Source organism: Corvus brachyrhynchos, unplaced genomic scaffold (assembly GCF_000691975.1).
Source record: "Corvus brachyrhynchos isolate BGI_N302 unplaced genomic scaffold, ASM69197v1 scaffold806, whole genome shotgun sequence".
In the NCBI taxonomy this organism is placed as follows: Eukaryota; Metazoa; Chordata; class Aves; order Passeriformes; family Corvidae; genus Corvus; species Corvus brachyrhynchos.
Genome location: NW_008238454.1, coordinates 78,363 through 101,489, shown reverse-complemented (window position 1 = coordinate 101,489; position 23,127 = coordinate 78,363). Strand labels below are relative to the sequence as shown.

The window sequence follows — 23,127 nt, the reverse complement described above, 5'->3', positions numbered from 1 at the left end:
AAGTGTATTCCCCTCCTCTCTCAGAAGCAAAGCAAAAGCCCAGCTTTTGGTGCAGGCCTTTGTCGCATCTGTCCCACAGCCAACACGACCGGCTGCTCCCGAGCAGTCCCACACCTGAACCCAGAGGATTGTCCCTCCACCCCTCTCTCATGTGGGACCTCAGGGAAGGGAGAACACTGCAATTGAGCACGACTTTGCAATTGCTTTGACAGGACCTTTAGTGTCCTTTGAACAAAACAGGCAGATGCTAACTGTGTAACACTGTCTTTTGCTCATAAAGGTTGCACCTCTTTTAACCATATTTGCCTGGCCTGCCAGTCACAAGGAATTGGTCACTGCAATCAAGTATTTTCTAGGCTGTGGAGATACCTTGTTTTCCATCCAAACAAACAGCTCCTCCCTGAGCATATGTTGTCACACATGCTGCATACCCAACTATTATTGACTTTTCTTCTGAATTCATAAACATTAGTTTTCCAGATGATTTCTTTACACACTTCATTTCTTCCAGTTAATAAACTTCATCCCACCACTGCACTGGTGAGCAGTGGAAAAGAGCCTGGATAAAGCATCCTTGTTGTCCAGACCAATCCACAATTGACACGGAATTGAAATTGCGACAGTTAGGAGCTTCAGACTGTGGAATCATATATAATCCAACTGATTTGAATACCCAAAATTATGAATATATAATAAGCTAGCAAGTTGAAATACAATTTTAAACCACAGACGTTTTTTAAATTTTTTTACACATCAGTATTTCTATAAAAAAATGTTATAAAGTGTATCTCTTCTTTCATTGATATTGTGTCTACCACAGAGCTAAAGTACTTCATTACACAGCACTGCATTGTGTTAGAAGCTTGGTTTAAAATGAGTTTCAGCTTGGGAGACTGTCTTAGATCACTACCACAGAGCAAAACCTACACTCTGTGTTCCTTTCACTGCATTAGCAATGTAGACTACCTCACACACAGAGACAGAATTAGGTAACAAAATCCCGTATGAAGTGGATGCATTTTCCAAACTGCACTCTTTTACACCCATCATTCTCCAGGTCAAACACTCATTTGTATTTCAAGTGCCAGCAGTGTCTCCCTCATGAGTCACACGAAGTCTGTCTTTCCTGCACACTCCCTTTTTATTTGAGGAGTGCTCATATTTCCTCATTAATTTGAATCCCTGCTCCTCACACCATGTTCACTCATAGAGATTAAAATTAATCCTTTTGCCTGACTGGCAAAAGGAAACTGGATATTTTGAATGTCCCAGTTTCCAGCTGCCTTCCTAAAAACTTGTATTTGGATGCCAGTACTTTGATCCTGCTGTTTCTTGTGACTGTGCTATTCTCATGACCATGACCATTGGTTCCTCCCCAGCTTTCTGGAAACCTGTACAGACACCTCATGAGATGCACCACCTTTGCCCCTGGCAGGCCAGCTGTCATCTAGGATCATTAACCCATCTCTCCTGGAATAAGGAAAAGGATTTTCAGCAGTATGAATGTAAAAAAAAAAAGTTAGCACGGATCGAAGAAAAGGTGGTAACGGGAGAGAGAAAGTGCCACAGATCAAGGAAAGAATTTGGAGATATATCTTGGATAGAAATGGCTTGTTGGAAAGGTTGTGATAAGAAGGAAAAGTGAAAGAAAGCTTTAACTGAACTAAAAGGAAGTATCTCTGTGACCTCCAGGAACCTTCTGCTTCTTCAGACAGGCTCGTGAGGGAGATGCAGGGATATGTATCTTCACCTTTTCTGGTGGGGACAATATCCACACCTCTTATGTGCATTTTGACATTTTAATTTAAACAGCAACATTTTGTAGAATCATTAATGACTGCATCATATTTTATACCCATGGAGAGTCAGAAATGAATAGAGGAAGCTGGAGACAGAAATGTAAGATGAGAAAACTTCCCTCCCCTTGCCTCTGAAACCACAGAATTGACAAAATCACTCTGGCACCACCCAAATATCTGCCAGCCCCTCAGGCAGAATCCCAAGTGTTCTAGGCCTTGGCATCACAGATATCATGAGGGGAAAAAAGAAAACCTGGTGTAATTTGGACTTCTATATATAACAAAAGCACAAACCAAAATGAAAACCCAGAAGCATGGTGATGGCTCACTCACAACTCATAGCAGAGATGGTTACGAGCAGCGGATGGGAAGCCAACGCATCAAACACAGCCTCAAAAGAAGAGCCCAAAAGAACTGTAAAACAGAGAGAAACCCAAAGAAAAACATGATAAAAAAAACAACAAAATGAGAAAAAAATTAAACAGAAATGAATTAAAAAACATTCAATATTGTATCCCAACAGAAACCTGTGTCTTGTTTAGCTGTTGCCATCTCCCATCACCCTTCCCAGGGCTGCTGGCCCGTCCTGTGCTGAGTTTCATTTAGACACGAAGGACATGAAGTGTTGTGTGACAAATCTGCGTGGTTTGTGAGTGCTCTGTAAGTGGTGAGAGGGGGCCCTCTAGGGAGAACCTTCCCCTGCCTGCATCTCACACCTAATAAGTGGAAACACAAAGCTGAGAGCAGCCATGCAGACAGCCTTACCACAGGTCAGTTGTACACTTCTACTGTGACTTTCCTTCCTACAATTATCTGATGTGTACATCTCCCTTCTTCCCCTAAACAAACTGATCCAATAACCTGCAAGGGGATTTGCTCTCTCATCTCTTGCCCTTTTCATCCAGAGCAAGTTCTAACATCAGCATGTAACTTCCTAAAAATCAACAGCAATGTCCCCTTTCCTATTTGAATTGTTATGGTTTCTCACCCAAAATATTTGCGTTTTTTCTGCAACCACCACCTTGCTTTCTCACAATCAATCTCCATACAAACAGTGGCTTGCCAACTTTACAGGTTTTACAGCTGCCAGCTTCAGGCATGTTCCCTTTCCTTGGTGACTGCTGCAGTGCTCCACTGCCTGTGGGGGGATGCAGAATGGTGGTTTGGGAGAGAGCAGGATGAAACTCAATGCTGCTTTTAGGCCACATAAGCAGTCATGTTATCTGTGAATGGCAAAGTAGAGAAATCTGAGGGACATCCTCATCAGAGGCAAGAACTAATATTATATTATATAACCTTAAAAGTCAATTCAGTGACCTGAGGAAAGACCCTGACTGAGAGATACTTATTCCAACAGAAATCAAGTAATCAAAAACAATCCACACAATGGAGTTTCTTATTTGAGTCTTACTGTTCGCCTTTCCTAAAAATGTGCAAATCCTAAGAATTCCATAAATTTTGCATGAAATTTAGTTCTGAGGAAGCTATTTAAGTCTCCTGCTATTCTTTCCAAAACAAAAGACATAAAGCAGTTGAGTTAAAACGCCATCGCTCCTACTTTACTTTAGGAGAGTTCAAAACTTCCAATGAATTTTAACATAATTAAAGACCATGATAATTCTGTCTTTCTAAACAGCATGCACCAACCATCTCATCACATGATTCCTGCACCTGAACTTGTGCTGAAGATGAGAGTGCCTTTCTCACAGTAGAAACAGGGCTAAGAATGAGCTTTTTTTTTAAGTCAAAAGCTTATTTCAGTTGTAATCCTATTATTCAGTTATCACGATTTTTAACAAGAGGACTTTGGCCTCAGAGCTGCACTTGTTTCTTACATGCGAGGTCCCATAAGGCAACAAGCAGCACAGAATATCCCCACAGAAAGAATGGGGAGTGCTAAGTAAGAAAGATAAGTTTTTAATCTGCTGTAACACAGCAGGGGAACTACTGAAATGGACATATTTTGGAGTCACAGCTCCTTTGGGATTTAGAGCTCAAAATGCTTTCCTGGAGCCAGATGGAGACGATGGTTCTTTTCTATCAAAAGGAAGAAGACAAAAGGCAGTTTTGGCAATCACTGAGATGCAGCACACTGAAGTTCAAACTTCCCCACCCTCTGAACAGACATGAAAGCCACACCTCCCTCCTTCCAGAGTACACTCTCATCCCTAAACCACAGGGTGTTTTGAGATGCAAGTTTAAGAACACACAGGTTGGAAAGGATACCTTTTGCACAGAAGATATGAATAATTATTACCAAGAGGGAGGAAGTGTATGACCTGGCAGCAAATGCACTTACCTGACTGAAGGGGGATCTGACCTGCAATCCAATTCGAATCCAACATTCACTTGCCTAGGGAGCAAAGCCTCTGTTCCCTCATCACTGGCCACAGTAAGAGCTTTATATTCCTCCCTTTGTTTTCCAGTGGGAAGAATAATCAGAGCTTCAAGTGGAATAGCAATGACCAGAAGGAATGACACATTCAGATGTAATGTATACCCCCCTGCAGCTTGGTAGTAAAAGCACTCAGAGATGGAAAATGGGATCTCAGTCCCCTGCAGGTATACATAAAATTTGAGCCCGAGTTGTCTTTCCTTTTCCCTCACCCCTCTAACAGCTGCTGTGTAAAATAAAACCAACAACAACCTGAGCAGATGACCTGAGGCAACCCTCATTGACTCTGGGGCTTCCAGGTGAGGAAAGCAAAGAAACAGCAACATGTAGCAAGATACTAGATTCCCTGCTTGCTAAGAGAGTTTCAAATCCATCACCTAGTCTGCTTTCCATACATTTAATTTCAAGAGCATGGGATTTCTGCAACCGTGATGTTTTAAACCAGAACATAATCTCCCTTCTCAAGTTCAAATTTGCTACTCCAAAAATGAAAGTAACAATGAGAACCTTAACGTAATTTTCATGATGATTTGTTTTATAACTAACCCATTCCCAGAGAAATTGCACTTCTATTGTATATTAAATGTGCAATATTTTTAAGACCTAGGTCCATTCTTCTTCCTTTTCCTCATCTCTGAACAAACATGACTATGCTGTGTTTTCAGCCTTTCCTGTGACTACTTTTTTACAATACAAAGGTTGAGACAAAAATTATGTTCCCTCCCAAGCTAATATAGTAATACAGCTCCACAAATCTGTTATTCTACTCCAAAATGTTAATTCCTTATGTAATACTACAGATTTACAAGTATTTCAAATACAAAGCAAGTATAAGGCTACTGGGCTTCTATGTTTGTATATTTGGGGTATTAGGATGTAGAAGTTCCTATCCTCTGTGTTATTTTACAGCTCATTTTTCAGTGGGGGAAAAACTACTCAGTAGAAAACCACATCATCATCTCCTCTTCTAATAGCTTGCTCACTGCAGCGAAGTTTATTTTTAATGCTATGCCCAGACATTTGGAAAATAAATACCTTTTTCTCAATTGGCTGACACATTTCTTGCCTACACCATCGTCCCTGTGCCCACTGACTCCCAGAGCCGCCCTCGTGCATGTGCAGTCTCTCCAGCAAGGCACTGCAAACTACTGCAGTGCAGTCTGAGCCACAAGGAGATCGAGATCTAATCAATGAGCTGCAGCTGACTAAGCTAAAATAAAATGCTTGCTGAGCAGAACAGTCCCCTGTCATATCCTGCAATAAGGCTTCAGGAAAACATAGCCTCTATTTTCAAATAAATAATTAAGATCAAGCTGCTAAACCCTTGAACACTTTCAATTAATATTTGTGGAGCCACAGGGAATATGATTCTGAAGTCAAGGTGCCCCAGACAGAGGAAAGACACAATGCTTTCTGTACTGCATGTGACAAAACTGGCAGAGCTGAGCAACGATCAAGGAGCTCTTGTCCAAAACCTGACCTACATTAGCACAGAAGACCTTCATGACTCAGAACACCTCCATTACATAAGCATATGTTGTTCATCATCTGCATAATAATGTTTATGTTCATTTCCCCCTTCAAGTTCAAATTTTCTTCTCAGCCTTAGCTCTCCACATCAAACACATTCTGCTAGTCCAGCTCTCTGCTATAAAAATTAATGCAAGATGAAAAATTTGACCTGTGCACAAGCTAAAGAAGAAAATTCTACATATTTAAAAAACCAAAAATTTTTCAGTTCATTCCCTAGTTGCTTAAGTTCTGTTGTCTTAAGATGTGCACTGACACTGACTGCTGATACTGCTGCATGGCAAAGGTGGGTTGTACAACCAGGATGTCACAGTGAATAAACCTGCTCACGTCTCTATCTGAACCACAGCAGAAGGTTGCAGCTAGGGGAAATAACAGTTAAAACCCTAAAAAAGATCATTGCATCCTGTAATATCAAATTTGTTACAAAAGGCCTTGGGATTCTCCACAAAATGGACTTTTTGGGTGGGAGGGAATAAGGGAAGGGGAGGAAATTGGGAACAAAAAACTGGACTTAGTTCTCAGAAGAGTATCCACCAAAACTGCAAGCACTTATTAATGGGCATTTTACAGACTTTAATAAAATTCCTTTCATTCATCTTGTGCATGTTACAGTCACAATCTTTTCAGTCCCTCAAACACGAGTTTGTCATTACTGTCTTCTGAATACTGCTTAGATCTGCAACACCTTTGAAACTGGATGGGTGGTATCTTATGCATCATCAACTGTTATCTCATCTAGATTTGTACAAAGGCACTAAAAAGGTGGTGTAGTTTTCATCGTCCTATTCCATACGGACCATAACAATTGCATTACTGGCTCTCTTCATCTCTGGCAACCTGTCTCCAGTCCCAAAGAAGATGCTTCTGGATATCCTACAGGTAGGTCACAGAGGGGTGGGCAGATGCATTCTGTTTCATCTGGCATGTGCAGTACTCATTTTTAAAAGGCATAATGTTGGTTTAGACCCCACACACCAGAAGGAAAATTTGACACTCTCCTAAAGAACAAAATCAGCAGAAATGTAACTAGCTGGGCTAGCTACCTTTCTAATGAGGAAAAGTCTAGACAGCTTTTCTAAAGAAAAGTAGCATATCACCAACAGTGTTCTCTGCAGCATTTGTGCATACAGGCAAGGGCAAGCTAGTCCATACAGTACAGCTGAGTTTTCAAAAACATAAGCCCCTCAGAAGGTCCACACTACAAGAAATTGCACTGCAAAATACGTTGCTCTCTCGTTTGAGTTGTGCCAGCTATAGTTGCCCTTTAAAAAGGCAATAAACAAGGAGTTTTGAAATCAGCCAAATTCAGAACATGATTTCCTTTATACCAAAGTTTAACTGCAAGGTTCGTTCTTGATGTTTAACAAAAACTTTGGCATGAAAAGCATGAAAATTTTGATTTAATTTTTCCTGCTCTTTATGGCATTTATAAGCAGCACAGTAAACTGCTAACTAACAGAGCTGTAGCAGCTGTGACAGCACTTAACAAAGCAAGGGTGTGAGGGAGCCCAGAAACTTCACTCAGGACCGTGTGGGTCTCACTGGACCTGCAGTAATGGTGGTGACGGGCCACAGGGCCTGGTTCCCCACATGAACAAGAGATCTACAGAATCTTCACAGAGCCTCTGGAAGGGAAAATCAAGAACCCTGCAATGCAAGGAAAAAGGGATGCTAGCAGTTAGCGCTCAAAGGAGTAACAGATGGATATTCCCAAGAGAAGGGAAAGCTGGCAGCAGAAGGGAGGCTCCTGCCCCACATGCAGATCTGCAGGTGCAGAATAGATTAAGTATCCTAGGAACTGGTGAGGAGGAACAAAACCTTGCCAGGGGAGCTATGTGAGCCTGAATCAAATGCCCATACAGGGGAGCAAAGGTGACTGATGATCACTGAAGATTCCTTCCTGCAGGAAATAGAAGTCCCCATCTACTGACCTAATTCAACGTCTCAAGAGCTTTGTGGCTTGTTGGGAGCCTGGATATGGGATAATAAGGACAAATTGCCAAGTTTGTGTGGCCATCTGACTATTAACACTTGCAGCTACTTCATGGGAACACCAAAAGCACCTGGTTTTCAAGCAGCGACCTTGAGTATTCTAAGAGTGACTACAGACCTCGAGGCATGGGGATCTGCAGGTTTTCCTCCTAAATCCTGCCGGGGAGTGGGAGAAGCTTAGGTAGCAGAAGATGCATTGTGCAAGTCAACACCAAGCTGTCAAAGACAGGGCTTTGGCTGCTATGACCACCAGTCCCTCTTTGAGGAAAAAAAACCTGTTGGCACAAGAAGGGACCCATTTGACACAGTAGCAAGAGCATCTCTGCCAAGACTTTGCATCTCATCAAATGGCCCACCTCAAGTGCCTGTCCAAAACCACCAACACATGTGTAACAAACAGCAGCGGTTAGTGCTCTATGTGCCACTGCAAATCTATGATCTCACTGGGATTGTAGAGACTTGGTGGGACTGCTTGCATGGCTTGAACGCTGCAATGAACAGCAAAAAAGGACTGGGAAGGCAAGCAGGTGCATTTTCACAGGAGTGGATTGAATGTACGAAGCTTTCCTTGGAGCAGGGGATGGGACAGTCACCACTGATGGGTAAGTGACCATTACAGGTAGCGTAATTAGTTGTAGGCACCTGTTACAGACTGCCTGACCAAGAATTAAAAATAGATGAAACATTCTTTACAAAACTGAAGGAAGCCTTGCAATTGCAAGCCCTGGGAGGCTTGAATTACTCCTATATCTACTGCTCCTGCACCTGTATGTTGCAGAGACAATACAGCAGGGTGAAGCAATCCAGGAGTTTTTTGGTGAACATTGAGCAGAACCAAAAAAACAAGAAATGGAGGTTTGTAGTCATAACAGAAGGACAACACTGAAGAAAAGCAGTTTCCTGGGGGACCTGGTGGACAACAAGCTGTCCACGGGCCAGCAGTGTCCTGGGGGACAAGAAGGCCAATGGTATCCTGGGCTGCATTAGGAAGAGCATTGCCAGCCGGTTGAAGGAGGTGATCCTGCCCCTCTACCCAGCCCTGGTGAGGCACATCTGGAGTGCTGTGTCCAGTTCTGGGCTCCTCAGGACAAGAGAGACAAGGAGCTCCTGGGGAGGGTCCAGCAGAGGGTGGCAAACGATGAAGGGACTGGAGCCCCTCCCTTCTGAGGAAAGGCTGAGGGAGCTGGGCCTGTTCAGGCTGGAGAAGAGACACTGAGAGGGAACCTCATCCGTGTGTGTCAGTGTCTGCAGGGAGGGCTCAGAGGATGGACCAGGCTCTGCTCGGCGGTGCCGGGCAATGGGACAAGAGGCAGCGGGCAGGAACTGAGGCACAGAAAGTTCCACCTGACCATGAGGAAGACGTTCCTCACTGAGCAGTGCCCGAGCACTGGGACAGATTGCCCAGAGAGGCTGTAGAGCCTCCCTCACTGGAGATGTTCAAGAACCATCTGGATGCAATCCTGGGCCATGTGCTCTGGGATGACCCTGCTTGAGCAGGAAGGCTGGATCAGATGCCCCACTGTGGTCCCTTTCAACTTTACCCACTCTGAATCTGTGCGTGATTCTTCTCTCCATGATCAGATCATGCACCCAAACTTTGGAAGTCTCAGGTTCAAAAACTTCCTCTCCTACAGAAGTTCCTGCATTCTCACTTGATAGCAGAATACCACAGACACCATATATTTAAGCCACAGGTGGAATGTAAGCAGGCATATTGAAATCCCTCTCATTTAAGCTTTACACCTGTGCACAAAATTAAGATATATTCCATAGAGGGATGTTGGGAGACTCAGAGCACTGGAGAAGGCCCTGTTTACTGTGACTGAGTAATTTTTCCACTGTCTTTTTGTCAGAAAACGTAAGTCTTGAGCACCAAAAAATGTAACTAAGCTTAATGAACCAGGGATACTTTGTGAATTTATCACTGACAGTGCACCCTTGAGAAATGGAAAACTTCAGGTCAAACATACCTTTGTGAATACAGATGACAGATCTTAACCACAATTTGCCACCTTTTAAACAGGAGAGAGTGTGGCTTAGAGAGGCAGGGAGGAGCATCAGAAATCAGCATCGCCTCTAGCAGTTCTGGCAAGCTGCCTGTCAGTTCCTTGCTCAGGAACTTGTCCTTGCAAGTGTTTGAAAACAAAACACACTGAAAAAATTATTTTTTGTCCACTAGCAGTCTATCCTGTTTTTCATAATGGCCAGAGTCCCCCTTGCTAGCCAGGATGTTGGCTGTGATCCAAATGCCAGAAATGCTGCTGGTAGCCAAAGAGCCTTTAGCCAGGCCCTAAGGAGCTCCCAGCACACCACGGCACCACATGGCTACAGGACCAATGCACGTCTGCTCTGCCGTCCAAAGGAGTAACTATCAAAGACTGACTTCTACAACCTGCAAAGAAATATCAAATAACGAGACTGTGGAGCACAACTGAGCTTCCCTGATTGCCAACAGAGGGGAAAAAAAGTTGCTAATGCTTCCTTACACACCTTCTGGCCCCAACCATCTTCTGTCTTTACAGAGCAATGTAAGCTCCTACAGACTGTTACCCAGCAGACTTTGTTAACATGTGGCAATGGGCAAGCAGTAGAGGGGTGACAGCATTCCTATGAAAGCAAATCCATATCACAACAGCTTTTCTCCAAGGACTAGCATTTGTGCTAATATTAGCATCCCACATAAGGGAGATCAGTTTTGTTTTCCTCGAAGCACAGGATAAACTCAGATTCAGAATAAATCTGGATTCAGTTACATCAAATGGACCATAACCTTACAAATGCTGAGCTATCAAGTTAAACTGTCAAGTAGCCATCCTCCATACAGACATGGAAACCAAACCCATAACACTCATCAAAGGCTCAGCAGAGTAACCTCTCCCTAGGAAAAAGCTGCTGGGATAGCCCTTAAAAGGAGGCCTGGGAAGCCAGAGTGGTGACAGCTGAGGATGGAGAAAACTAATGCTTAATGAAGATTATGCAGAGTAGAAATGATCCCCCCTCAAAGTTTTAATCAATCTCTAGAAAATTAGAGGCAAGCGGTAAGTTAAAAAAAAACCAAAAACCCAACAAATCCACAGCATCCTAATCACCTGGCTCATTATCTGTATTACTAGAAAGTCATTCAGAGTCTTTCTGAAATGGTGATAAATAAGATTGAAGCTCTGAATTTCAGAGGATATGAAAACAACTAATACTTTTATGGTATTATTCATAAAGTATGACAATGCTTCTGAAACTGTAGGAAACTGCAGAGAACCTACGTGAGCAGAAAACTTCCATTAAAAAACTGAATATGACTGAAAGCAAAATCCAGACATGCTTCCAAAAAAGAGAGTGAGCCCCTTCCCTCACCTATCTTGTGTATTGTACCTCAGAACCAAACCACAGAAATACTAGGCTCAGGATGATTATGTTATAAATGTATTCTTCATGGATAAATGAATGGAAAGAGAATGGAGAGAAAAGAATTTACCTTACTGGCTTGAAATAATCTCTTTGGTGAAATAAGTGATAAAGTTCTTATTTAAAAAAAACCAAACACAAAACCACCACAAAATTTCTCATTTCTCTTGCCTTCATACCACCCTACACCTCCATCTCCTTCCTAATCCTCAGTGCATTACTTGGGCAGCAATCACACTGTGCTTCTCCAGACAAATGCCTCGGTCCGATAAGTGGGACTCAAAGTGGTATCAGGCAGCAGGGACACAAAAGGACCAAACAGCCCAGTTACTACTGCATAATGTTAAAAGGCATTGAAGTGAATATTTATGAGGTTTTTTGCTGTATCATTTCTGTCAAAAAGCTTGACCCCCTGAAGTGTGGCATGGGAGAATAGGTACATTAGGTATATGAGACTTTACCCTGTATGATCCTCCCATATCCCAAACAAACGGAGACTTTTCACTACTTTCACGAGAGCATACTCCCACCCCCTGGGGATTGTATATATCTTTTTAGGAAAAGATCATATGTCATTCATCCTTCTATGAGACACATCTGTGGCAAGCAAGCAATCAACCACCAGATTGACCAGAACGAAGACCAACCTTCTCAGAGTCCTGCACTCTGACAAAGCCCCCGCTCACCCACACCAACCCAAGCAGGACATGGCTTGTATGACACAGCTGAAGAATCTTTTCCCCTGGAAAATGTCAAGGCTGGATGTAGAGCTGTTTCTAAAAACAGGGCCTGGGAGCAAAATAAAAGTGAAGTAATTTAAATTATGGTAAGAAAGGAACAAAATAGAGGATACAAAAGAAAAGACACTGGGAAAAATTAATTTCTTTAATTGTAAAGAAAGAACAATGTTCAAACAATGGGACTTGAAATACAGATGTAAACTATAATTACTTCATTAAGAAATGAAGAAATTTTGCAGAAAAACAACTGCCAGTTTCAGTCTGTAATGGACTTGAATTCTGACTGCAGAAAGAGGAACGGAGGGGGGCCACATTTTGTAAAGGGCAATATGGAGAAGGGTTATCCCCAAACTATAAAGCATTGATGAGGAAGTCCAGTAGTATGTAATGAGTGTCTTTCTAAGAATAAGATGCAGGCACAACCTTTGGAGCTGCTCCCAACTACAGGGAAAAAGAAAACTGAAAAGACTTACAAAAGAACAAAAAAAAAAAAAAGAAGAAAAGAAAAAAAGAAAAATTCCTCAGCTATATTAATCTACTAAGGACACAAAATCTGCTCAGTAGCCTTTGCTTTTTTCCCACTGCCCAGCAATACCCGGCACTACAGAGTCTCTGTATTTAGCTAGCACATTATCAACATTTTCCAGAACAACAATTATCTTGCAGATGGAAAAGGTGTGCAGACCAAAAGCTGTAAGCCTAGGATGATAAACAGAGAGATCGTATGAGCACTCTCTGCTTGCACTGTGTTCTGAAATACATCTAGGAATTCTCTGACAGATCCCAGAATATCTGAAGCTTTACACATCCTTATGAGTGACCCCAGATAACATTGTGCTGGTAAAAGAACTGAAGATAAAACCCATATTACATGGCACAGAGAATGCCCCCTGCCCATACTTCCCCTCCAGGCAGGCACACTGAAATATCCCTGCTAGGAAATCTGGACAGAGTCAATAGACATAAAACCAAAGCCACAAAGGGTGAGAACAGCATTACAGGTTGCAGCTCACAGTAAGTTCAGCCTCAGAGATCAGGTCAGCCTCTAACTTCTAGCACACTTTTTTATAAAAAGCTTTAAGAATATACCAACCTGTTTCCCCAGATCACAGAGAACTGAACTAGACCAGTCCCCTGGGGCTACAGAAGTTACATGGCCAGCATTGGGCTCACCCTCTTTGTTAGTCCATATTGTACTCAGTAAGTATTGCAAGCCTGTGGAAAACATGATAGTCCTAAAGGAAATTAAAAAAAAAAAAAAGCCACACATCTGGTAAGACAAAATCAAGCATCCCTTCTCAGATCCCCAACTCAGCTGAAGTCACCTGCTGCTTCTCACCTTGCAGAAAATGTAGCCCAGTATAATGACCATGCACAACAACAACAAAACAAACAGAACCACAAAACCTTTCCATTCCTAATCAGTTGCAGAAATGGAAAAAAAAACCTCCTTGAAATGTACTTACTGGTCGGACTTCCCCAGTAGTGTTGGTGTACTGCCGAGCCAGACCAAAGTCTAACATGTAGCACTTCCTGTATGTTGAAGGTAAGCGGCCCATGGCAAAGTTGGACTGGACAAAGAAGCAAAGAAAGAAAGTCAAATTGATGCCAGCAGCTTGGGTAAGGTGGCCATTTGTTGGCAAAACTTTATCATGCAGCTCCACATACCTCTGGTGGAAACAAGTCAAAGATATTAATTTTAAGATGCACCTTAAACGTCATGATTAGAGAACCACTGCCTTGATGAAAAGTTCACTTCACAGGTAAGAGACTGTGGAGTCTCAAAATTGCTAGAATTCACATTAGCTGAGCTAAATTTCAGCTGCTGTGAGAAAGAGCTACATTTAACACCACTAGCTCTGCAGTGAGAGCTCCATGACATGCATAACAGGCTGGAGTTATTGTAGACAAATGCTTCTGTTCATGGTTTAGCTGCTAGCATGAATTATTCTGCCCTAACTCCCAGAATCTCCATTTACTGTATTGTATTGCCTAGATCTATCTGAACGTTCAGGCATATAGAAACCACCAGGCTTGGTTCTTAGTAAATAAACCGATAAAAAGCAAATGGAGCAGCTCCTTTTTTTTTACCTCAATCTTAAAGTTCTATCCTTTACCATAATGGATGTCCACTAAAGGATTTGTAGCCAACCACATCAGTTACTGGTTTTCAGCTGAATCTGGTCAGCCAAAAGCAGCTGATTTTAAAAGGAGCAAATGAGTTTGCTAGAAGGAAGCTGGTCTCAGGTATGATGTAGCAATAAGTGTTCAGGTCAAGTAGTGAAGAGCTGTAGGAACAAGACTGGCTTCTACAACGAGACTTGGAATTACTGTGCTTTGCCCAGGCAGATGACCAACAGTGTGACTGTGTTTCTGACAGCGGAAACTGTGCTCCAATTCTTTTGGCAATCACTCATACAGGATTAAGAGTATGATTTAGCTTAGTCAAACACATGAATTAGCATTTATTCAAGTGATGCATCACAGAACAAGACTTCCTTTCTGAACAACTTTAACGGTGATAATTGGCTGGACTCCAAAGGACCATTCAGAACTAGATTGCTTCATCATGGGATCTTGACTGGTGCAAGCACGACTGACAGCTACCAACCCACCATGGAGCAGCCTCTGCCAATAAAAGCTGGTTTGCTAAGCACTTAAAGGAAGGACAATACTATATTACTATTCTGTACCTCTAGGAAGTAGCCAGCATATCAGGCAGTGGGAGTGTGCAAGGAGGCCTAAACGTATCTGCTGAGACCTGCCCATACTCAGACTATCTTTACTGACTCAAGCAAAACAGACAGACATACAACCAAAAGGAAAATTTCCAAAACCACATACAGGCTTGATGTCACGATGCAGGAATCCCACAGAGTGAATGGCTTCTATTGATTCCAGAATCTGTTTGCCCAATCGCAGCGTTGTGCTCAGTGTGAAAGTCCCTCGAGGCTGACTCCTTCTGAGATCTGCAAGATTTCGGCCCTGAAACAGTCAATAAAACACTTAAACCATCACACAAAAGCAGAGCCTTTCACAGCTGTGAGTTCTAACATGCAACCCCAAAAAAGCAGACATGCTACTCAGAGCGGTGCTCACCTCATGTCTGCTTTATTTCTTGCATAAGATCTTCCAGCAGTCCATTTTAGCTTTTAAGTGATGCATTTGCTGATAAGATACCAGACTGTTATCTTGGGAAATCAGCTGGTCACTATTTGTGCAATAGGCACAGCATGGACAGCAAGCAGTGCCTCAGACTGTAGAGACCAGCATCTCCTTACTGTTAAACTCAGACCATACAGAAGCTGATTTAAGAACAACCTCTGACTGTTCTCTGAGCCATCCAGAGATTAAAGCAGTACAAATTCGATAAGCAGGTCATGATGCTGCAGTTTCATCAGAAACTTCCTAGCACACATTGTCTGGTTCAAGCTCAAGCCAGCATTGTTGTGGCAACACCACAATGGGGAAAGCTGTCTATCAAGAGAATCATACCCAAAATCAGAAGAGGAGGATTTTTCCACTGACTTAATACTTATCATAACAAATTGCTAATTTACCTCCAGTTAATTAAATTTCTGAGGAAAAACAAAAAGGCTACCAGCTATGCATGAAAATAAAGACAATTTAGGAAAGAAAAAGGAAAAAAGGGCAGAGTAAATGCAAGAAAAATCCCAGTCTTCTTTGATGTCTGTCATCTCAGTTTTGCCTATACCTCTTTAGCATTGTAAAGAGAAGCTACTAAAATGATTGTATTCCATGGCAAGTGCTCTTCTAATCCACAGAACGAATGCATTTAGCAACTCATTAAAAACATTACGAATAAGAGTCTGCTGTTTCAGAGAACATGCATCAAGAACAAAAGCTACAGGGACATGCTGTTCATTACTATGCTTTAGAGTCTCCTGATTCTGCTTCTGTGAAGACATCTATAGAAGACATCTGTCATCTATAGAAGACCTATGCTTATAATATAAGTCCACATGAATTCGAACAAAATTCCCAACAGCAAATATATAAAAGATTCCAAACAGTTGAGGAGAAAACAGCGATTGCTCTCCAAATGCCATCTCTTCATCCACCCATTTCCAGTTCTCAAGTTATTTACAGACATTAAAGTGCCAGCTGGCTCATGTAGCATATGACAAGTCTCTCAAATTGTTTTGAGCCATGTTTCACTTCAGGCTCCGGACCCTTGAAGAATCACACCTGATACAGGCCAGCTCATAGATACAGTTCAGGCACAGCAGCCCACCCAGGTTTGCTCCTTAACATGAACAAAATCAAGCTAAATCACCTCTCTAGTGCTTAACTTCTTGAATTTCTGTGACACTTCACTAGAGGCAGCACAGCTTTGTCATCGCTATCCTGAAACATCCAAGTTACTGAACTGACAGCAGATCTTGCTTTCCACTGTAAAGCTGTTCCTTGAACACCAGCTCTCTTATCCAATGGTAACATGGAAAGCAAGACTCATTTTTTTCAGGGCTGCACACTGAAATGTGCCATAAGTTTCCCCAGCTGCTACTGCTACCAGGAAAAGACACAAAATGAGCACTATTTTCCAAATAAACACTGTCAGGCTGATTACAGAACAGAGCAGATGCAATGAGTTGCAAAGCTTAAGAGTGGAAGCTGGTGACTGAAGAGAAATGGAGAACTGCAGTACACAACAGTCGAGGGACACATGATAAACCATGTCTCAGCAGGTCTTGAAGGAGAATTTTAGCCTGAAGAGTGATGGTGCAAAACTAGCTAATGCCGTGTATATCAGTGTCTTCATCTGCAAATAATGAAATTATTTTTAGCTCTGCCTACTCTACGAGCTCAGTTACATAGTCAAGAACAAACTAGAAAGAGAATCCATGCAGAAAAATTTTTTTCCAAGGTTAAGTCCCTTCTATCAGGCTTGGTAAGGACAGGATTGGGTAGAAGCCTTGTTCTTCCATGAGGTCCAGGCCAGCCCCTTCACGATTCATATTCACACTCACACTGCAGCAGCAGCAATAGCCAGGATTGGTTAGAGAGCAAAAGGATTTTTTCTATCCATAACAGTAGTTGGGATGCCAACGGTACATAAAAGGCAAACCCAAGCACCAGGAGTTTACTGGTTTTATACAACTGTCTTGCAAAGCAGAACTACAAAAGAATCAGAAGATTATTTTAAAGAAGTACTTGGATCTGCTGGTACCTGCTTTACTTCATCTACCCTGTCTAGCAGTGCAGTCACCGTGTAGTAGCTACCCAAGTATTTGCCCTTATTGACTTGGTATCAGCAGCGTTCAAACAGGAGTAAACACTTCCACAGCAGAAGCTGAGTTACTGCTGAGCTTGGGAGAGACAGAGGAGCCAGAGATCACGGCCTTTCACAGAGAAACTGTGCTGCTGCTGTGACACCGCTGCTCTCACTCTGAGCTCTGATACAAGACATATTTTGAATGCTGCATCACAGCTCAGCAGGAGGTATTTCAAAGAGCTGCCACTGCTGCACAACGCTGTGGGTTGCTCCTGGGAGCATTCTGAACTGAGTGCTTTCCCTCAGAAAACTGACAGAAAGGCATCTTAAACAGAAAAGCAGAGCTATGAAATATTTTAGCACATACTGACACTGGAGCCATCCCAAGGGTTATCAGAGCAACACCACCCCTTCTCACTGTCTTCCATTCCATCCTCTTTCTGTGTCCAACCAAGTCTTTACACCATTGCTTGGCCTTATTCTCTCAGTGTAAATCCTTCTCAGTGATGCCATCTCTACTGGACAGATGGGAGAGGCGAAGAACAGAACTCACCTGAAGCTGCATGACCACATAATTAAACTTTTCATTTCTTCCACAGCCAATAAATCTGCAAACATGATCCTTCCCTGAAAAGAAACAGAAATGAAGAGAATAGAACATAAGATAACAACCTGTGATCATGATGTTCAGAAAAATGGTTTCTGATTCAGGGCTGGTACCCATAAAGTGGTATCAAGTAAGGAGTTTTGCATAACAAATTGAGCTCAGCTCATTACACCAACTTTATTCAGTACAAGCTGACTTGTACACACAACCACCACACTCACCTACTAGCACTGCTTACCCTGAAAGAGCTAATCTAATACTACCTTGACATGAACAAACCCTGACTTTAATAGTCAGAGACACCTGGAAAAGAAAGATGCTTATGGAAATACTCCATTGAAACATTAAAGCAATTTTGTAACAACAGAAGGAAAAAAATAGGGGCCATTCTGGGTCAAGTTTTGGCATGATATTAGTACAAACTACACCTGTTCAGGCAAAATCAAACTAACTCAGCTACCCCACAATACACAGCTGGTCCTCGGGGGGGGAGTGGAGGCTGTGGTTTCAGACCCTGACCTGTAATGGATTTGTGATAGTTTGCTCTCTGGATTCTCGGAAGGGGAAGGAAGAGGAATGAGTTCCCCTAATAGCAGACTGCTGATAACAGAGTAAAGGTTGATGTACATCACAATGGTGAATTCTTGGTTCCTGGTGGGGTTTCTAAGCAGGGAAGGGGGTGAGTATCATTGCATAACTTTACCCTATGTTCCTTTGTAGCACTTGAGCAAGGATGATTTGAATTAGTTTTTAAACCAAAGCTTATTATTTAATAATTAATTAATTCCCAATTTTAAACAAAAAAAGGGAAGAACGTGAACACAGAGTATTGAGTAACTGCACTGCCTGTAGCACCCTCAGCGCCCTGCTATTGCTGTCACTGTGTGCACCACAGGCCTGGGGCATCAGAAACTGCTGGGGACAGCAAGACATGACGGAATAGGGACGTGGAGAGCAGCAGGAGACAAAGGAAGGAGCAGCTTTCTCACTGGAGAACCAGAGCTTTGGCCAGAGCAGTACACATAGCTTTGGAACACGGAGCTACATCCCAGGACCCTCAGTAAGAGCATCAAGAGCCTTCAGGTCCCAGCAGCATCCCACACCAGAACAACCACACTCTCTCTCCTACCATAAGGAGATAAAAGAGCTGCTGGCAACCAGAACTGGAGGGATAGAGGCCCTAACTACTCCTTAATCCCTTTGGAAGAACAGGTTTAAAACAAACAAACAAACCAACCCCAGTTCTAGTATCCACCTGTATCTGGTTAGATGAAGAAGAAGGTTATGTATTTGCAGATCCTTCATGTCTCTGGCATGGACATTATCCAGTCTCAGGACTGAATGTGCAAGACCATGCCGAAACCATCAAGGAATGTCACAAGCCACCATACTTCAGGAAAAGATACTCAGAGATTAGGAAAGTATTCTCTTCAGTATGTGACAGAATCTTCTGAGTTGGAAGGGACCCACAAGGATCATCGAGTCCAACTCCTGGCCCTGCACAGGACGATCCTCAAGAGTCACACCATGTGCCTGAGAGCATTGTCTGAACACCTCTTCAGCCCTGTCAGGCTTGGTGCTGTGACCACTGCCCTGGGGAACCTGTTCCAGTGCCCAAGCACCCTCTGGGTGAAGAACCTTTCCCGGATCCCCAACCCCAGCCTCCCCTGACACAACTCCAGGCCATTCCCTTGGGTCCTGTCACTGGTCACCAGAGAGAAGAGATCAGTGCCTGCCCCTCTGCTTTTACCTCGTGAGGAAGCTGCAGACTGTGATGGGGTCTCCCCTCAGTCTCCTCCAGGCTGAACAGACCAAGCGACCTCAGCTGCTCCTCACACGGCTTCCCCTCAAGGCCCTTCACCATCTTCATTGCCTTCCTTTGGGCACTCCCGAACAGGTTTATATCTTTTTTCTATTGCAGTGCCCAAAACCGCCCCCAACACTCGAGGTGAGGCTGCCCCGGTGCAGAGCACTGGACAATCCCCTCCCTTGCCCTCCTGGCTGCCAGGGCACTGCTGACTCATGTTCAACTTGCCATGGACCAGGACTCCCAGGTCCCTCTCCAAGGCACTGCTCTCTGGCTTCTCATTCTCCAGTCTGTACATCCAGGGCTGCACCATCCCAGGTGCAGAATCTGCCACTTCCCCTTGTTGAACTTCCTATGGCTGGTGATTGCCCAGTCCTCTCATTTGTCCAGGTCTCTGCAGGGCCTCCCTGCCCTTGAGAGAGCCAACAGTGCCTCCCAGTTTTGTATCATTTGTGAACTTGCTTAGTATCCCCTCCAGTCCTGTGTCCAGGTCACTGATGAAGATATTGAAGAGCACAGGGCCAAGGATGGAGCCCTGTGGAAGCCCACTGGTGACAGGTCCCCAGTTTGATGTCCCCCCATTCACTGTAGACCTCTGTGCCCCACCCATGAGCCAGCTGCTCACCCATCACAGGATGTGTTTATCCAGCTGAGGAACGGACATTTTGTCCAGAGGATACTATGAGAGAAAGTATCAAAAGCTTTACTGAAACCCAAAAATATTACACCAACTATCTTCCCTTGATCAACTGGACAGGTTACCCTGTCATAAAGGAAATCAGGTTTGATAGGCAGGACTTGCCTCTCATGAAGCCATGCTGGCTGTGACCAATGATTGAGCTGTCTCTCAGGTGTTTTTCAATACCTCCCAGAATCATCTCCTCCATAACTTGACCAGGCACTGAAGTGAGACTGACAGGCCTGTAGTTTCTGGGGTCCTCCTTCTTTCCCTTCTTGAAAATCAGGACAATGTTCACCACCTTCCAGTCAGCTGGGACCTCTCTGGATTCCCAAGACTATTCAAAAATTATTGAGAGAGGTTTTGCAATGACATCAGTCAGCTCTTTGAGGATTCTTAGATGAATCCGAGTAGGCCCCATAGATCTGTAGGGATCCAGCTGGAGCAGCAGATCCTGCACAATTTCAGGGTCAACTGGGAATTGATCATTCTCATAGTCATGGTCCTCCACGCTCAGGGCACTGAGACCCACTTGGTCCATCAACCATGTTGAAGACAGAGGCAAAGAATGCATTAAGCACCTCTGCCTTGTCCACATCCTGTTTGTGAGGTGACTATCCCCATCCTGTAATGGGCTGATGTTATTTTTACACTGCCTACTGCCATTAATATATTTGAAAAAGCTTTTTTTCATTGTCCCCCACAATTCTGGCCAGCTTCAACTCCAGCTGAGCTTTGGCTGCATGAATTTTCTCCCTACAGTGGCAAGCAGCATCTCTGTATTTTTCCCATGTCACCTGACCTTGCTCCCACTGGGCACAGGCTCTTCCTTGCTCCTGTTTCTCACATACCAGGCCCACGGCCTGTGTGTGCCTACAGATACTGGGTGCTGCTGGTTGACAAGCTCATTGCAAAATCAGTGTTGATTTTGACAGAGAGGTTTTTGGCTTTCTGAGGAAACCTCTTGAGATACTGTGTGGATATAGAACACGTCCTGGTGTGGGTATTACCAAGAAGGAACCACCAGGAAGCCTCAGCTGTCCCACCCACCTTCCTGCCACATGCCCCAATAGGGATGGCTGTGCTGCTTGCCAATGCGAAGGGACCCTCAGAGCCAGAGTTGTGGCTACAAAGTCAACACATCTGGATAACCTCAGAAAGAACCAGTTCAGTTTCTTTAGGAGCTCATGCTACTCCTGTGCTTCAGCAAACTAGCCACCTACACAGGTTGCAAGTCCACACTCATCCCAGCCATGATTCACAGATTTGCACAGACACACTGTAGTCCCACTTTGCTTTGTTCGCCTTTCAGAGCACCAGGGGACGGATATTGAGGCAAAAGCCAAAAAGCAGTGACTGTTTCTAGTGACAGTGAGAGCTATTGTGTGGTAAAAAGGGTAAATTACTCATTTTTTGTACTTGCTTTTATTGTTTTAAATAATTGCAAAGCACGGACACCATGTGCTTTTTGTTGCTGCAAAACTACAGACAAGAACATTAAAATCCAACCCTCTGACAGGGAGAACTTGCCCACCTAAATCATTAATTTCAGTGAAACGGGAGGGGCAGTGTCTAATGATAGGACTTAAGACACAACCTTGCTAATTTCTTACTGTCTCTTCTGATTTTGAGTGTATTTCTGAGATCTTTCTTTTTTTTAAAATCAGTTTCCCCCATAACACTATTGTTTTCTGGATTGCAAAATTTTACAGAAAAAAAAAAGCATTTTAGTTTTTATTATTTTTGAGAATTGTTTGCCTGTTTAGGATGACAGTGTGTTTCTGCTTACTATAATATTTGAAAATAATGAATTGACTGACAGTTCTTGATGACCTGCATCCCCAAACTGACTTCACTTTATACTGAATCCTCCTTTCCAGCTTAAAATGGGCTTGGACCTGACCTGTTGGTCTTGGGAATTTAGGCTCTCCCTGGAACAGCTCTGCCATGCACTGTTTTGCAACACAAGCAACACCAGGAAAACAGAAGAAAGGGGGTAAGGGAAAACTGAGCCCATTTCTGCATGAAACAAAAAGAATATAACAGAGTGTAGAGAAAGCAGGCCACAGTTAGACGTGGTCCATGTACAGCCAGCCAGTCATACAGGTGGGATAAATGCCTGCAGCACCCAACCCTCTGGGTCCTAGAGGCTTTCACTCCTTTGCCATCTAAAGGAGGCACCAGATTACAACTGTTTGCTCTCTTGGAACAGTTCATGCCATGCTGAAGTAGCAGATGGAGGCTGACAGTCAGGTGTGACTTTGGGATTCCTGCAGCTCAGTCCTGAGGCTGATCAGAATTATGAAGCACACAAGAACAATCGTGTTAATAACCTCCTGTGCAGACAGGATGATGGAACTGTCATACTTCCCTTAAAGGCAGCAGGAAATAGCCCCCTCTTCTCATACATGCCCTCCTCAAGCATGGAGATCATAGCACAGAGCAGAAAAGCATATTTTAAACCAGAAAAGAAAGAAGAGGGGAGTAGGAAAATGGTTTTTTTTTTTTTTCAAGGTATATTTAGTATGGGAAGCCTCAGAACCATTTTACTGCACTGCCAGATGATACTTGCTCCTGTACTAGACTGCTCTGCTCAACAGCTGCCCAGATATTTCAGAGGGTCACAAGTTATACCATAGAAAATATTCTCTGTATCTGTATTTGTTTGTTACTAAAATAAAGGAAAGAACAGGGTAATAGATTTTAAAGAGTTTTGGCCTGTTAATTAGCTAGCATTGGAGGAACACATCAGCCCAATGTTCATAAGCACTCACTGGAGGAAAGTTTCAGAGTATTTTATTTTATTCACAAGCATTTAGTTAAGGCAAAATTTTAATGTTCAGCCATAGAAAAACATTCTTTCTACTGTGGTCTTTTAACTACAATGAATATAATAATGTCCCATAATACAGGGTAAGAAATATTTCAGTCACTGAA

The 23,127-nt window shown here is 43.2% G+C and overlaps 1 protein-coding gene across 1 annotated transcript in view; it reads right to left on the bottom strand.

Annotated features, from left to right (window-relative positions):
* The window catches only part of TTBK1 (tau tubulin kinase 1), a 101,857-nt gene that overhangs the window by 46,786 nt on the left and 31,944 nt on the right, over nt 1–23,127 (bottom strand). The window contains exons 5-7 of the mRNA XM_017736942.1: nt 17,651–17,724; nt 14,706–14,846; nt 13,328–13,432 (exon numbers count right to left, since the gene is read on the bottom strand). Coding sequence (XP_017592431.1) covers nt 13,328–13,432; nt 14,706–14,846; nt 17,651–17,724 — 320 coding nt within the window. The remainder of the gene's footprint in view (nt 1–13,327; nt 13,433–14,705; nt 14,847–17,650; nt 17,725–23,127) is intronic.